This window comes from Oncorhynchus keta, unplaced genomic scaffold, assembly GCF_023373465.1.
Source record: "Oncorhynchus keta strain PuntledgeMale-10-30-2019 unplaced genomic scaffold, Oket_V2 Un_contig_1335_pilon_pilon, whole genome shotgun sequence".
Lineage (NCBI taxonomy): Eukaryota > Metazoa > Chordata > Actinopteri > Salmoniformes > Salmonidae > Oncorhynchus > Oncorhynchus keta.
In genome coordinates, this window is record NW_026278189.1 from 71,343 (window position 1) to 87,807 (window position 16,465).

At 50.9% G+C, this 16,465-nt stretch overlaps 1 protein-coding gene and 3 long non-coding RNA genes across 63 annotated transcripts in view; 2 read left to right on the forward strand and 2 right to left on the reverse strand.

The window, feature by feature from the left end:
- Positions 1–5: 5 nt before the first annotated feature.
- LOC127918138 (uncharacterized) lies at positions 6–942 on the forward strand. Its single transcript, XR_008099101.1, has 2 exons — positions 6–815; positions 862–942. It is a non-coding gene; the product is annotated as an uncharacterized LOC127918138 (long non-coding RNA).
- Positions 672–3,327, reverse strand: LOC127918136 (uncharacterized). Of its 11 annotated transcripts, none has more exons than XR_008099041.1 (3): positions 2,843–3,327; positions 1,896–2,742; positions 672–1,854 (listed from the first exon to the last, which is right to left on the reverse strand). It is a non-coding gene; the product is annotated as an uncharacterized LOC127918136 (long non-coding RNA). The 11 variants fall into 11 exon arrangements; XR_008099038.1 differs by having other exon boundaries at positions 2,793–3,327; XR_008099044.1 differs by lacking the exon at positions 2,843–3,327 and having other exon boundaries at positions 1,896–2,314; positions 2,579–2,721.
- On the forward strand, positions 1,160–2,701 carry LOC127918137 (uncharacterized). 50 transcript variants are annotated; one of them, XR_008099089.1, is made up of 7 exons: positions 1,160–1,308; positions 1,573–1,736; positions 1,869–2,032; positions 2,074–2,114; positions 2,156–2,328; positions 2,379–2,510; positions 2,552–2,699. It is a non-coding gene; the product is annotated as an uncharacterized LOC127918137 (long non-coding RNA). The 50 variants fall into 50 exon arrangements; XR_008099078.1 differs by having other exon boundaries at positions 2,156–2,237; positions 2,420–2,510; XR_008099090.1 differs by lacking the exon at positions 1,869–2,032 and having other exon boundaries at positions 1,573–1,818; positions 2,156–2,237; positions 2,420–2,510.
- A 4,456-nt stretch (positions 3,328–7,783) lies between the features above and the next one.
- The window catches only part of LOC127918135 (exportin-T-like), a 46,808-nt gene continuing 38,126 nt past the window's right edge, over positions 7,784–16,465 (reverse strand). Inside the window, 9 exon segments of the mRNA XM_052501363.1 lie at positions 7,784–8,428; positions 8,862–8,918; positions 9,008–9,079; positions 9,241–9,288; positions 9,368–9,483; positions 10,350–10,412; positions 10,415–10,465; positions 10,674–10,863; positions 11,855–12,140. Coding sequence (XP_052357323.1) covers positions 8,402–8,428; positions 8,862–8,918; positions 9,008–9,079; positions 9,241–9,288; positions 9,368–9,483; positions 10,350–10,412; positions 10,415–10,465; positions 10,674–10,863; positions 11,855–12,140 — 910 coding nt within the window. The 3' untranslated portion in view covers positions 7,784–8,401.

Genomic DNA, 16,465 nt, shown 5'->3' on the forward strand with positions numbered 1-16,465 from the left:
CAAATCAAATCAAATGTATTTATATAGCCCTTCGTACATCAGCTGATATCTCAAAATGCTGTACAGAAACCCAGCCCCAAACAGCAAGCAATGCAGGTGTAGAAGCAGTGTTATCATGCCACAGATGTCTCGAGTTGAGGGAGAATGTAATTGGCATGCCGACTGTGGGAATGTCCACCAGAGCTGTCTTCCATAAGCTGCATCCAACGTTGTTTTAGTGAGTGAATTTGGGAGACTGTAATATATATATATATTATATATGCCATTTAGCAGACGCTTTTATCCTAAGAGCTACTGTCCAACCAGTAACGATGGACTGCCTCCATCTGTTCATTATCAAGATGTTCTTGATAATGAACAGATGGAGGCAGTCCATCGTTACTACTTGTTATAGTATAAATATAATATAATATATGAATTTGGGAGACTGTCCAACCGGCCTCAACTGCAGGTGAAACCACGCCAGCCCAGGTGCTCTACATCAGGGGGTGCTGAGGAGTGTCTGTCTGTAATGAAGCCCATTTGTCCGGACAACTCATTCTGAGTGGGTGGGCCTAAGCCCTCCCAGGCCCATTCTGATTGGCTGGGCCTGGCTCCCCAGTGGGTGGGCCTAAGCCCTCCCAGGCCCTCCCATGGCTACGCCCCTGCCCAGTCATGTGAATTCCATTAGATTACGACCGAATGAATTTATTTCATTAAATGAACGGAGTGTAAATCATTGCCATGTTTGTTCAGTATATATTTAACAGGCAGGTTAGCATTACCAAACACATTTCCTCATTGATATGTTTGTTCAGTATATATTTAACAGGCAGGTCAGCATTACCAAACATGTTTGTTCAGTATATATTTAACAGGCAGGTTAGCATTACCAAACACATTTCCTCATTGATCCGAGCTGAATTGTGACTAACAGTTGGGTATAAAATGCTGTTGTCTGGTTATAGTCAGTTCATACATGGATCATGCTGCTCTTTAAAGACGACTATAACCTTTAATATTACACATATGTTCAAAACAACAACAAACATCAAACTCATTTATTTACATCCCCACATATTATTCCTTCTTGAAAATAAAAAACGTAATATTTACATTTTGATCCACTATTAAAAGTCGTTAATTCCTTCTGGAAGTGACGTTGTCGTAACGACCACCGGGGGTCAACACTTCGCTGGTCAGTCTGGTCCAGAGTTCTCCTGTTGAGGACAGAGTGGATGACTTCACTCAGTCACAAAAATAACCTTGTTCAGGGCAGGTCCTATTCTGTCTGAGGGGACTGAGGGTAGAGAACCTTGTTCAGGGTAGGTCCTATTCTGTCTGAGGGTAGAGAACCTTGTTCAGGGCAGGTCCTATTCTGTCTGAGGGTAGAGAACCTTGTTCAGGGTAGGTCCTATTCTGTCTGAGGGTAGAGAACCTTGTTCAGGGTAGGTCCTATTCTGTCTGAGGGTAGAGAACCTTGTTCAGGGTAGGTCCTATTCTGTCTGAGGGGACTGAGGGTAGAGAACCTTGTTCAGGGCAGGTCCTATTCTGTCTGAGGGGACTGAGGGTAGAGAACCTTGTTCAGGGCAGGTCCTATTCTGTCTGAGGGTAGAGAACCTTGTTCAGGGCAGGTCCTATTCTGTCTGAGGGTAGAGAACCTTGTTCAGGGCAGGTCCTATTCTGTCTGAGGGTAGAGAACCTTGTTCAGGGCAGGTCCTATTCTGTCTGAGGGTAGAGAACCTTGTTCAGGGCAGGTCCTATTCTGTCTGAGGGTAGAGAACCTTGTTCAGGGTAGGTCCTATTCTGTCTGAGGGTAGAGAACCTTGTTCAGGGTAGGTCCTATTCTGTCTGAGGGGACTGAGGGTAGAGAACCTTGTTCAGGGTAGGTCCTATTCTGACTGAGGGTAGAGAACCTTGTTCAGGGCAGGTCCTATTCTGTCTGAGGGTAGAGAACCTTGTTCAGGGCAGGCCCTAGTCTGTCTGAGGGTAGAGAACCTTGTTCAGGGCAGGCCCTAGTCTGTCTGAGGGTAGAGAACCTTGTTCAGGGCAGGTCCTATTCTGTCTGAGGGTAGAGAACGGTGTTCAGGGCAGGTCCTATTCTGTCTGAGGGTAGAGAACCTTGTTCAGGGCAGGTCCTAGTCTGTCTGAGGGTAGAGAACCGTGTTCAGGGCAGGTCCTATTCTGTCTGAGGGTAGAGAACCTTGTTCAGGGCAGGTCCTAGTCTGTCTGAGGGTAGAGAACCTTGTTCAGGGTAGGTCCTATTCTGTCTGAGGGTAGAGAACCTTGTTCAGGGTAGGTCCTATTCTGTCTGAGGGGACTGAGGGTAGAGAACCTTGTTCAGGGCAGGTCCTATTCTGTCTGAGGGGACTGAGGGTAGAGAATCTTGTTCAGGGCAGGTCCTATTCTGTCTGAGGGTAGAGAACCTTGTTCAGGGCAGGTCCTATTCTGTCTGAGGGGACTGAGGGTAGAGAACCTTGTTCAGGGCAGGTCCTATTCTGTCTGAGGGTAGAGAACCTTGTTCAGGGCAGGTCCTATTCTGTCTGAGGGTAGAGAACCTTGTTCTGGGCAGGTCCTATTCTGTCTGAGGGTAGAGAACCTTGTTCAGGGCAGGTCCTATTCTGTCTGAGGGTAGAGAACCTTGTTCAGGGCAGGTCCTATTCTGTCTGAGGGTAGAGAACCTTGTTCAGGGCAGGTCCTATTCTGTCTGAGGGTAGAGAACCTTGTTCAGGGCAGGTCCTATTCTGTCTGAGGGTAGAGAACCTTGTTCAGGGCAGGTCCTAGTCTGTCTGAGGGGACTGAGGGTAGAGAACCTTGTTCAGGGCAGGTCCTATTCTGTCTGAGGGGACTGAGGGTAGAGAACCTTGTTCAGGGCAGGTCCTATTCTGTCTGAGGGGACTGATGGTAGAGAACCTTGTTCAGAGCAGGTCCTATTCTGTGAGGGGCCTGAGGGTAGAGGGGACTGAGTTCAGAAAGCATATCTGATCTAGAAGCAGTCCAAACCTCTTCTTCATTACAACCTCCACCAGCACTCCTACTGAAACACCATGAATTTAGGCCCTGACGTTCAGGACAACCTGACAACGTTCTGAGGGACAGGGGTACCTGACAACGTTCTGAGGGACAGGGGTACCTGACAACGTTCTGAGGGACAGGGGTACCTGACAACGTTCTGAGGGACAGGGGTACCTGACAACGTTCTGAGGGACAGGGGTACCTGACAACGTTCTGAGGGACAGGGGTACCTGACAACGTTCTGAGGGACAGGGGTACCTTAAAACTGGAACAGAAGGTAAAGTAAATGCAGAATAAATCAGAGGTCTGTCCTGTCTGTCATCCACCGTTAGAGGTCTGTCCTGTCTGTCATCCACCGTTAGAGAGGTCTGTCATCCACTGTTAGAGAGGTCTGTCATCCACCGTTAGAGAGGTCTGTCATCCACTGTTAGAGAGGTCTGTCATCCACCGTTAGAGAGGTCTGTCCCGTCTGTCATCCACCGTTAGAGAGGTCTGCCATCCACCGTTAGAGAGGTCTGTCATCCACCGTTAGAGAGGTCTGTCATCCACCGTTAGAGAGGTCTGTCCTGTCTGTCATCCACCGTTAGAGGCCTGTCATCCACCGTTAGAGATCTGTCCTGTCTGTCATCCACCGTTAGAGGTCTGTCATCCACCGTTAGAGGTCTGTCATCCACCGTTAGAGGTCTGTCATCCACCGTTAGAGGTCTGTCATCCACCGTTAGAGGTCTGTCCTGTCTGTCATCCACCGTTAGAGAGGTCTGTCATCCACCGTTAGAGAGGTCTGTCATCCACCGTTAGAGAGGTCTGTCATCCACCGTTAGAGAGGTCTGTCCTGTCTGTCATCCACCGTTAGAGGTCTGTCATCCACCGTTAGAGAGGTCTGTCATCCACCGTTAGAGAGGTCTGTCATCCACCATTAGAGGTCTGTCATCCACCGTTAGAGGTCTGTCATCCACCGTTAGAGGTCTGTCATCCACCGTTAGAGGTCTGTCATCCACCGTTAGAGGTCTGTCATCCACCGTTAGGTCTGTCATCCACCGTTAGAGGTCTGTCATCCACCGTTAGAGGTCTGTCATCCAACGTTAGAGGTCTGTCATCCACCGTTAGGTCTGTCATCCACCGTTAGAGGTCTGTCATCCACCGTTAGAGAGGTCTGTCCTGTCTGTCATCCACCGTTAGAGGTCTGTCATCCACCGTTAGAGAGGTCTGTCATCCACTGTTAGAGAGGTCTGTCATCCACTGTTAGAGAGGTCTGTCATCCACTGTTAGAGAGGTCTGTCATCCACCGTTAGAGAGGTCTGTCATCCACCGTTAGAGAGGTCTGTCATCCACCGTTAGAGAGGTCTGTCATCCACCGCTAGAGAGGTCTGTCATCCACCGTTACAGAGGTCTGTCATCCACCATTAGAGAGGTCTGTCATCCACTGTTACAGAGGTCTGTCCTGTCTGTCATTCACCATTAGAGAGGTCTGTCATCCACCGTTAGAGGTCTGTCATCCACCGTTAGAGGTCTGTCATCCACTGTTACAGAGGTCTGTCATCCACCGTTAGAGAGGTCTGTCATCCACCGTTAGAGAGGTCTGTCATCCACCGTTAGAGAGATCTGTCATCCACCGTTAGAGAGGTCTGTCATCCACTGTTAGAGAGGTCTGTCCTGTCTGTCATCCACCGTTAGAGGTCTGTCATCCACCGTTAGAGGTCTGTCCTGTAGGTCATCCACGTTAGAGGTCTGTCATAGAGAGGTCTGTCATCCACTGTTAGAGAGGTCTGTCATCCACCGTTAGAGGTCTGTCATCCACTGTTACAGAGGTCTGTCATCCACCGTTAGAGAGGTCTGTCATCCACCGTTAGAGAGGTCTGTCATCCACCGTTAGAGAGGTCTGTCATCCACCGTTAGAGGTCTGTCATCCAGAGGTCTGTCATCCACTGTTAGAGAGGTCTGTCATCCACTGTTAGAGAGGTCTGTCATCCACCTGTCATTAGAGAGGTCTGTCATCCACCGTTAGAGAGGTCTGTCATCCACTGTCATCCAGAGAGGTCTGTCATCCACCGTTAGAGGTCTGTCATCCACCGTAGAGGTCTGTCATCCACCGTTAGAGGTCTGTCATAGAGAGGTCTGTCATCCACCGTTAGAGGTCTGTCATCCAGAGGTCTGTCATCCACCGTTAGAGGTCTGTCATCCAACGTTAGAGGTCTGTCATCCAACGTTAGAGGTCTGTCATCCACCGTTAGAGGTCTGTCATCCACCGTTAGAGGTCTGTCATCCACCGTTAGAGGTCTGTCATCCACCGTTAGAGGTCTGTCATCCACCGTTAGAGAGGTCTGTCATCCGTTAGAGTCTGTCGTCATCCACAGAGGTCTGTCATCCACCGTTACAGAGGTCTGTCATCCACCGTTAGAGAGGTCTGTCATCCACCGTTAGAGGTCTGTCATCCACCGTTAGAGGTCTGTCATCCACCGTTAGAGGTCTGTCATCCACCGTTAGAGAGGTCTGTCATCCACCGTTAGAGAGGTCTGTCATCCACCGTCTGTCATCCAGAGGTCTGTCATCCACCGTTAGAGAGGTCTGTCATCCACCGTTAGAGGTCTGTCATCCACCGTTAGAGGTCTGTCATCCACCGTTAGAGGTCTGTCATCCACGTTAGAGAGGTCTGTAGAGGTCTGTCATCCACCGTTAGAGGTCTGTCATCCACTGTTAGAGAGGTCTGTCATCCACTGTTAGAGGTCTGTCATCCACCGTTAGAGGTCTGTCATCCACCGTTAGAGAGGTCTGTCATCCACCGTTAGAGAGGTCTGTCATCCACCGTTAGAGGTCTGTCATCCAACGTCATCCAGAGGTCTGTCATCCACCGTTAGAGAGGTCTGTCATCCACCGTTAGAGAGGTCTGTCATCCACTGTTAGAGAGGTCTGTCCTGTCTGTCATCCACCTGTTAGAGGTCTGTCCTGTAGGTCATCCACCGTTAGAGAGGTCTGTCATCCACTGTTAGAGAGGTCTGTCATCCACCGTTAGAGAGGTCTGTCATCCACCGTTAGAGAGGTCTGTCATCCACCGCTAGAGAGGTCTGTCATCCACCGTTACAGAGGTCTGTCATCCACCGTTACAGAGGTCTGTCATCCACCATTAGAGAGGTCTGTCATCCACTGTTACAGAGGTCTGTCCTGTCTGTCATTCACCATTAGAGAGGTCTGTCATCCACCGTTAGAGGTCTGTCATCCACCGTTAGAGGTCTGTCATCCACTGTTACAGAGGTCTGTCATCCACCGTCATAGAGAGGTCTGTCATCCACCGTTAGGAGAGGTCTGTCATCCAGAGAGGTCTGTCATCCACCGTCATAGAGAGGTCTGTCATCCACCGTTAGAGAGGTCTGTCATCCACCGTTAGAGAGGTCTCTGTCATCCACCGTTAGAGGTCTGTCAGGTCTGTCATCCACCGTTAGAGAGGTCTGTCATCCACTGTTAGAGAGGTCTGTCCTGTCTGTCATCCACCGTTAGAGAGGTCTGTCATCCACCGTTAGAGGTCTGTCCTGTACAGAGGTCATCCACCGTTAGAGAGGTCTGTCATCCACTGTTAGAGAGGTCTGTCATCCACCGTTAGAGAGGTCTGTCATCCACCGTTAGAGAGGTCTGTCATCCACCGCTAGAGAGGTCTGTCATCCACCGTTACAGAGGTCTGTCATCCACCATTAGAGAGGTCTGTCATCCACTGTTAGAGAGGTCTGTCCTGTCTGTCATCCACCGTTAGAGGTCTGTCCTGTAGGTCATCCACCGTTAGAGGTCTGTCCTGTAGGTCATCCACCGTTAGAGAGGTCTGTCATCCACTGTTAGAGAGGTCTGTCATCCACCGTTAGAGAGGTCTGTCATCCACCGTTAGAGAGGTCTGTCATCCACCGCTAGAGAGGTCTGTCATCCACCGTTACAGAGGTCTGTCATCCACCGTTACAGAGGTCTGTCATCCACCACTAGAGAGGTCTGTCATCCACTGTTACAGAGGTCTGTCCTGTCTGTCATTCACCATTAGAGAGGTCTGTCATCCACCGTTAGAGGTCTGTCATCCACCGTTAGAGGTCTGTCATCCACTGTTACAGAGGTCTGTGTTACAGAGGTCTGTCATCCACCGTTAGAGAGGTCTGTCATCCACCGTTAGAGAGGTCTGTCATCCACCGTTAGAGAGGTCTGTCATCCACCGTTAGAGAGGTCTGTCATCCACCGTTAGAGAGGTCTGTCATCCACCGTTAGAGAGGTCTGTCATCCAGGTCTGTCATCCAGAGAGGTCTGTCATCCACTGTTAGAGAGGTCTGTCCTGTCTGTCATCCACCGTTAGAGGTCTGTCATCCACCGTTAGAGGTCTGTCCTGTAGGTCATCCACCGTTAGAGAGGTCTGTCATCCACTGTTAGAGAGGTCTGTCATCCACCGTTAGAGAGGTCTGTCATCCACCGTTAGAGAGGTCTGTCATCCACCGCTAGAGAGGTCTGTCATCCACCGTTACAGAGGTCTGTCATCCACCGTTAGAGAGGTCTGTCATCCACCGTTAGAGAGGTCTGTCCTGTCTGTCATCCACCGTTAGAGAGGTCTGTCATCCACCGTTAGAGAGGTCTGTCATCCACCGTTAGAGAGGTCTGTCATCCACCGTTAGAGAGGTCTGTCATCCACCGTTAGAGAGGTCTGTCATCCACCGTTAGAGAGGTCTGTCATCCACTGTTACAGAGGTCTGTCCTGTCTGTCACGTCAAGCTAAAACACATCCTACCCCAACCATCCCATTTCTTCCACGACAGAAAAATCTAGAAAAATCTGTCAAGCCTTTTATTTAGTCCATCAATTCATTCACAGGGCAAAGAGACACAAAACCTCCACGTTCAACCACTCAAATGAAAGACATCTTGAAAACGGAAAAAAATTATTTAAAAAAAAAACATTTTTTATAAACGAATAAATTCTAATCGTTAGATTGTGTTCAGGTCATTGTTGGATCTTTACCAACAGACAGACTTCAGGCCTGTTAAAGGATACTTGGTATTCTACTATGGAAGCCTCGGTCCATAAGCCTTCCTCTAATACTCTAGTTTACTTCCTGTCTTGCAGAGAATCCAACCAATCACATCTTCACTTGACCAGGGTGCCACCCCAGATGGAGAGCAGGTCCTGGATTGGGCCTGGATCAGTGGAGGGGGGTGTGGTCAGCCTCCTTGACCACTCGTGTCCTTGTGTCTTGGCTCCGTTCCCTCCCACGTGGACAGGATGGGCGGGGTTATGCAGTTACCTTCAGAAGTGCTAAGGCCGCTCCTATGCTAAGCTCTCCGTCCGTCTCTCTCTCTGTCCGGCTGTCCGTAGTGAGTGGTACTATCTCACTACCAGTCTTCTCTTAGTTTCCAGTGTCCTCTCTCAATCCTTCCAGCTCGGTTCGTATTTACAGTTTGGCTCGCTGAAAGAAAGCCTGTGGAGAGACGAGAGAGAGAGAGAGAAACAGAGAGAGACAGACAGCGAGAGAGACAGAGAGAGAGACAGAGAGAGAGACAGAGAGAGAGACAGAGAGAGAGACAGAGAGAGAGACAGAGAGAGAGAGAGAGAGAGAGAGAGAGAGAGAGAGAGACAGAGAGAGAGACAGAGAGAGAGACAGAGAGAGAGACAGAGACAGAGAGAGAGACAGAGAGAGATCAGAGAGAGAGATCAGAGAGATGAGAGACAGAGAGAGAGGCAGACAGAGAGAGAGGCAGACAGAGAGAGATATGAGAGACAGAGAGAGAAAGAGAGATGAGAGAGAGAGAGAGAGAGGCAGACAGAGACTCTTGTCAGATGTTATTGCTAGTACCAAGACACAGGCGACAGAGTGGAGATGTTTCCAAGGCAACAACCAGCTGACTACGTACCTTCATGTAGTTTTTGAGGACCTTGGCGTCTGGCTGCTGAAGCACTTGACACACTTCCTGTGACAGGAAGAGGAGGAAGAGTGTTACAGAACTAGGGAACAGGTTACGTTTCAGCTGTGATTTGTGTGGTTATGTGACAGTGGTACCTGTGCGATGTCAGGTGACACCTGTAGAGAAGGGAGGTACTCCTGTTGAAGGTACTGGATAAACTCCGGACCCTGCCGAACAGGAAGTACAAAACACGACGACAAAACACCACGTCAGCCGTGCATTCATTCATTCATTCATTCATTCATTCATGTAAAAAAGGTCAAAGTTCAAGACAGATCAAGGTTCTCAACCAGACGAGCGGAAAAAGGAAAACCGAACTGGAGCTTACCCTTCTGAGATGAATGGTTTTCAACGTCAGAGCACACTCTGACAACGTCTGGAGAAAGAACAACAAAACAAGGTTTGTGAGATGAGTCCAAACGGGATGTGATAAATCTGGTTCCACAGGTACTCACCAGGACGGTCTGAGCGTCTGTGAGATCAAAGGATGGTTTGAGAGGAGCCAGGAAGCATGCTGGGACGATGTGTTTATAGATGAAGTCTGGGAAACCAGCCATACCGTCTTTACCTCCTGAAGGACAAAACAGCAAAAATCAGTCCCGGTTCAAAACGTTTCGTGTGTATTCATTAGTGCAAACCGGGAGGGAGGGTGGTTGGATACGGAGGGAGGGTGGGAGGGAGGGTGGTTGGATACGGAGGGAGGGAGGGTGGTTGGATACGGAGGGAGGGTGGGAGGGAGGGTGGTTGGATACGGAGGGAGGGGGTGGGAGGGAGGGTGGTTGGATACGGAGGGAGGGAGGGTGGTTGGATACAGAGGGACGGTGGGTGGTTGGATACGGAGGGAGGGAGGGTGGTTGGATACAGAGGGAGGGAGGGTGGTTGGATACAGAGGGAGGGAGGGTGGTTGGATACAGAGGGACGGTGGGTGGTTGGATACGGAGGGAGGGAGGGTGGTTGGATACGGAGGGAGGGAGGGTGGTTGGATACGGAGGGAGGGAGGGTGGTTGGATACAGAGGGAGGGTGGTTGGATACGGAGGGAGGGTGGTTGGATACGGAGGGAGGGAGGGTGGTTGGATACGGAGGGAGGGAGGGTGGTTGGATACGGAGGGAGGGAGGGTGGTTGGATACGGAGGGAGGGAGGGTGGTTGGATACGGAGGGAGGGAGGGTGGTTGGATACGGAGGGAGGGAGGGTGGTTGGATAGGGAGGGAGGGTGGTTGGATAGGGAGGGAGGGAGGGTGGTTGGATACGGAGGGAGGGAGGGAGGGTGGTTGGATACGGAGGGAGGGAGGGTGGTTGGATACGGAGGGAGGGAGGGTGCTTGGATACGGAGGGAGGGAGGGTGGTTGGATACGGAGGGAGGGTGGTTGGATACGGAGGGAGGGTGGTTGGATACGGAGGGAGGGTGCTTGGATACGGAGGGACGGTGGTTCTCACCCCAGAGTTCCACCAGCTTGGACAAGATGATGAAGCAGGTCTTCTGGGCGATGGGGTCGGGAAGTCGACAGCTCCCTGGATGATGGTGAACAGAACCCGCTCTACGTTCTCAACACCTGGGGAGGAACCACACACTTAGAACCCTGGAGAACCGCGCAACAAATATTTATAGCTGAGGAACACACACACTTAAAACCCTGGAGAACCACGCAACAAATATTCATAGCTGAGGAACCACACACACTTAATGTTCTCAACACCTGGGTAACAGAACACACACGCAGAACCCTGGAGAACCACAGTACACACTGAGCGGCAGCTCACCCTGGTTGGCCAGGACTTCGTTCATCCCACTGGAGGTTATCGTCTGTATGAAGGTGAAGTAGCTTCTACGTAGCATGTGTTTCTCCAGAGCTGCTGCCTGGTCGTTGTCCTCAGCAGGTCGACACAACACCTCAAAGATGGCCAGGACCAGAGGCATGAACACCTGCTGTAGGAACGGAGACACCTGGTCCTGGAGAGGAGAGAGAGGACCAGAGGCATGAACACCTGGTCCTGGAGAGGAGAGAGAGGACCAGAGGCATGAACACCTGGTCCTGGAGAGGAGAGAGACAGAGACACCTGGTCCTGGAGAGGAGAGAGACAAAGAGGAGAGAGACAGAGAGGACCAGAGGCATAAACACCTGGTCCTGGAGAGGAGAGAGACAGACACCTGGTCCTGGAGAGGAGAGAGACAAAGAGGAGAGAGACAGAGAGGACCAGAGGCATAAACACCTGGTCCTGGAGAGGAGAGAGACAGAGACACCTGGTCCTGGAGAGGAGAGAGACAGAGACACCTGGTCCTGGAGAGGAGAGAGACAGAGACACCTGGTCCTGGAGAGGAGAGAGACAGAGACACCTGGTCCTGGAGAGGAGAGAGACAGAGACACCTGGTCCTGGAGAGGAGAGAGACAGAGACACCTGGTCCTGGAGAGGAGAGAGACAGAGACACCTGGTCCTGGAGAGGAGAGAGACAGAGACACCTGGTCCTGGAGAGGAGAGAGACAGAGACACCTGGTCCTGGAGAGGAGAGAGACAGAGACACCTGGTCCTGGAGAGGAGAGAGACAGAGACACCTGGTCCTGGATAGGAGAGAGACAGAGACACCTGGTCCTGGAGAGGAGAGAGACAGAGACACCTGGTCCTGGAGAGGAGAGAGACAGAGACACCTGGTCCTGGAGAGGAGAGAGACAGAGACACCTGGTCCTGGAGAGGAGAGAGACAGAGACACCTGGTCCTGGAGAGGAGAGAGACAGAGACACCTGGTCCTGGAGAGGAGAGAGACAGAGAGGAGAGAGACAGAGACACCTGGTCCTGGAGAGGAGAGAGACAGAGACACCTGGTCCTGGAGAGGAGAGAGACAGAGACACCTGGTCCTGGAGAGGAGAGACAGAGACACCTGGTCCTGGAGAGGAGAGATGTAAAATGTAAAATGTCCTCTAACTGTGTAGCAGGTCCCTGGTTACCTTGAACTTAGCGGTGATCTGACTGATGAGGGGTATAAACTCCTGCAGGTCCTTGGCCTCGCAGTCCTTCAGCATGTGCTCCGATGCCGCAGGGACGAAGGGCAGGACCTCTTCTTCGAGACAGATGATCATGCGGTGCAGGAAGGAGCGGACAGCGCTACGCAGAGACCCCCTCTGGACAGGACAGCTCAGTGCAGGCAGGAAGGTCTGCAGACAGTCTCTGTAGACTTCAGTACATCCACACTGCTTCACTGTCTGCTTGTTGCTGAACGCCTTACTGGTACGACTAGGGGGGGGAGAGAAAAGAGGGAGGGGAGAGATAGAGAGAGAGAGGAGGGAGGGGAGAGAGAGAGGAGGGAGGGGAGAGATAGAGAGAGAGGAGGGAGGGGAGAGAGAGAGGGGGGAGAGAAAAGAGGAAGGGGAGAGAGAGAGGAGGGAGGGGAGAGAGAGAGGAGGGAGGGGGAGAGAGAGAGGAGGGAGGAGAGAGAGAGAGGAGGGAGGGGAGAGAGAGAGGAGGGAGGGGAGAGAGAGAGGAGGGAGGGGAGAGAGAGAGAGGAGGGAGGGGAGAGAGAGAAGAGGGAGGGGAGAGAGAGAAGAGGGAGGGGAGAGAGAGAAGAGGGAGGGGAGAGAGAGAAGAGGGGGGGAGAGAGAGAGGAGGGAGGGGAGAGAGAGAGGAGGGAGGGAGAGAGAGAAGAGGGAGGGAGAGAGAGAAGAGGGAGGGGAGAGAGAGAAGAGGGAGGGGAGAGAGAGAAGAGGGAGAGGAGAGAGAGAGAGGAGGGAGAGAGAGAGGAGGGAGGGGAGAGCGGGAGGAGGGAGGGGAGCGAGAGAAGAGGGAGGGGAGAGAGAGAAGAGGGAGGGGAGAGAGGAGGGAGGGGAGAGAGAGAAGAGGGAGGGAGAGAGAGAGAGGAGGGAGGGGAGAGAGAGAGGAGGGAGGGGAGAGAGAGAGGAGGGAGGGGAGAGAGAGAGGAGGGAGGGGAGAGAGAGAGGAGGGAGGGGAGAGAGAGAGGAGGGAGGGGAGAGAGAGAGGAGGGAGGGGAGAGAGAGAAGAGGGAGGGGAGAGAGAGAAGAGGGAGGGGGGAGAGAGAGAGGAGGAGGGAGGGGAGAGAGAGAGGAGGGAGGGAGGGGAGAGAGAGAGGAGGGAGGGGAGAGAGAGAGAGGAGGGAGGGGAGAGAGAGAAGAGGGAGGGGAGAGAGAGAGAGAGAGATGGGGAGCGAGAGGGAAGAGAGAGAGAGAGGAGGGAGAGGAGAGAGAGAGAGGAGGGGAGAGGAGAGAGAGGAGGGAGGGAGAGAGAGAGAGAGAGAGAGGGGGAGAGAGAGAGGAGGGAGGGGAGAGAGAGAGGAGGGAGGGGAGAGAGAGAGGAGGGAGGGGAGAGAGAGAGAGGAGGGAGGGGAGAGAGAGAGAGGAGGGGAGAGAGAGAAGAGGGAGGGGAGAGAGAGAGAGAGAGATGGGGAGCGAGAGGGAAGAGAGAGAGAGAGGAGGGAGAGGAGAGAGAGAGAGGAGGGAGAGGAGAGAGAGAGAGGAGGGAGGGAGAGAGAGAGAGAGAGAGAGGGGAGAGAGAGAGGAGGGAGGGGAGAGAGAGAGGAGGGAGGGAGAGAGAGAGGAGGGAGGGGAGAGAGAGAGGAGGGAGGGAGAGAGAGAGGAGGGAGGGGAGAGAGAGAGGAGGGAGGGGAGAGAGAGAGGAGGGAGGGGAGAGAGAGAGGAGAGAGAGAGGAGGGAGAGGAGAGAGAGGGAGCGAGAGGAAGAGAGGAAAATGTTGTAATTAGCAGGAACAGAACCTGTAAACCCAGAGAGAAGAGTGCTGAGCGATTAGTGCTTTTTGAGGTTCGGGTTCAGTTCTATAAATAGTGAATGTTTTATGCATTATGTGGGTTGAATGCTGGAACAGAGTGAAATAAAAGTCCATTACTGCTCATCACTTATTAACCATTTATTCACATGACTTGAATAAGACACACGACATGACATTATCTCTGAAAACTACTGCACATGACATTATCTCTGAAGACTACTGTACATGACATTATCTCTGAAGACTACTGCACATGACCAGACATTATCTCTGATGACTACACGACATGACATTATCTCTGAAGACTACTGCACATGACATTATCTCTGAAGACTACTGTACATGACATTATCTCTGAAGACTACACTACATGACCAGACATTATCTCTGAAGACTACACTACACGACATGACATTATCTCTGAAGACTACACTACACGACATGACATTATCTCTGAAGACTACACTACACGACATGACATTATCTCTGAAGACTACTGCACACGACATGACATTATCTCTGAAAACTACTGCACATGACATTATCTCTGAAGACTACTGCACATGACATTATCTCTGAAAACTACTGCACATGACATTATCTCTGAAAACTACTGTACATGACCAGACATTATCTCTGAAAACTACTGCACATGACATTATCTCTGAAAACTACTGCACATGACATTATCTCTGAAGACTACTGTACATGACCAGACATTATCTCTGAAGACTACTGTACACAGACATTATCTCTGAAGACTACTGCACATGACATTATCTCTGAAGACTACTGTACATGACCAGACATTATCTCTGATGACTACTGTACATGACATTATCTCTGAAAACTACACTACATGACCAGACATTATCTCTGAAGACTACTCTACGTGACCAGACATTATCTCTGAAGACTACTCTACGTGACCAGACATTATCTCTGAAGACTACTCTACGTGACCAGACATTATCTCTGAAGACTACTCTACGTGACCAGACTTAGTGTTACTGGGGCTTAGTGTTACTGGGGCTTAGTGTTACTGGGGCTTAGTGTTACTGGGGCTTAGTGTTACTGGGGCTTAGTGTTCCTGGGGCTTAGTGTTCCTGGGGCTTAGTGTTACTGGGGCTTAGTGTTCCTGGGGCTTAGTGTTACTGGGGCTTAGTGTTACTGGGGCTTAGTGTTACTGGGGCTTAGTGTTACTGGGGCTTAGTGTTACTGGGGCTTAGTGTTACTGGGGCTTAGTGTTACTAGGGCTTAGTGTTACTAGGGCTTAGTGTTACTGGGGCTTAGTGTTACTGGGGCTTAGTGTTACTGGGGCTTAGTGTTACTGGGGCTTAGTGTTACTAGGGCTTAGTGTTCCTGGGGCTTAGTGTTCCTGGGGCTTAGTGTTACTGGGGCTTAGTGTTACTGGGGCTTAGTGTTACTGGGGCTTAGTGTTACTGGGGCTTAGTGTTACTGGGGCTTAGTGTTACTGGGGCTTAGTGTTACTGGGGCTTAGTGTTCCTGGGGCTTAGTGTTACTAGGGCTTAGTGTTACTGGGGCTTAGTGTTACTGGGGCTTAGTGTTACTGGGGCTTAGTGTTACTGGGGCTTAGTGTTACTAGGGCTTAGTGTTACTGGGGCTTAGTGTTACTGGGGCTTAGTGTTACTGGGGCTTAGTGTTACTGGGGCTTAGTGTTACTGGGGCTTAGTGTTACTAGGGCTTAGTGTTACTATATCAGGGGTATCAGGATATCAGTGTTTGGATATCAGGGTTAGTGTTTGGATATCAGGGTCAGTGGTTGGATATCAGGGTTAGTGGTTGGATATCAGTGTTTGTATATCAGGGTTAGTGGTTGGATATCAGGGTCAGTGGTTGGATATCAGGGTCAGTGGTTGGATATCAGGGTCAGTGGTTGGATATCAGGGTTAGTGGTTGGATATCAGGGTCAGTGGTTGGATATCAGTGTTGGTACATCAGGGTTAGTGGTTGGATATCAGGGTCAGTGGTTGGATATCAGGGTCAGTGGTTGGATATCAGGGTCAGTGGTTGGATATCAGGGTTAGTGGTTGGATATCAGGGTTAGTGGTTGGATATCAGGGTTAGTGGTTGGATATCAGGGTTAGTGGTTGGATATCAGGGTTAGTGGTTGGATATCAGGGTTAGTGGTTGGATATCAGGGTTAGTGGTTGGATATCAGGGTTAGTGTTTGTACATCAGGGTTAGTGGTTGGATATCAGGGTTAGTGGTTGGATATCAGGGTTAGTGGTTGGATATCAGGGTTAGTGGTTGGATATCAGGGTCAGTGGTTGGATATCAGGGTCAGTGGTTGGATATCAGGGTCAGTGGTTGGATATCAGGGTCAGTGGTTGGATATCAGGGTCAGTGGTTGGATATCAGGGTCAGTGGTTGGATATCAGGGTTAGTGGTTGGATATCAGGGTTAGTGTTTGGATATCAGGGTCAGTGGTTGGATATCAGGGTTAGTGGTTGGATATCAGGGTTAGTGGTTGGATATCAGGGTTAGTGGTTGGATATCAGGGTTAGTGTTTGGATATCAGGGTTAGTGTTTGGATATCAGGGTCAGTGGTTGGATATCAGGGTTAGTGGTTGGATATCAGGGTTAGTGGTTGGATATCAGGGTTAGTGTTTGGATATCAGTGTTGGTACATCAGGGTCAGTGGTTGGATATCAGGGTTAGTGTTTGGATATCAGGGTCAGTGGTTGGATATCAGGGTTAGTGGTTGGATATCAGGGTCAGTGGTTGGATATCAGGGTCAGTGGTTGGATATCAGGGTTAGTGGTTGGATATCAGGGTCAGTGGTTGGATATCAGGGTCAG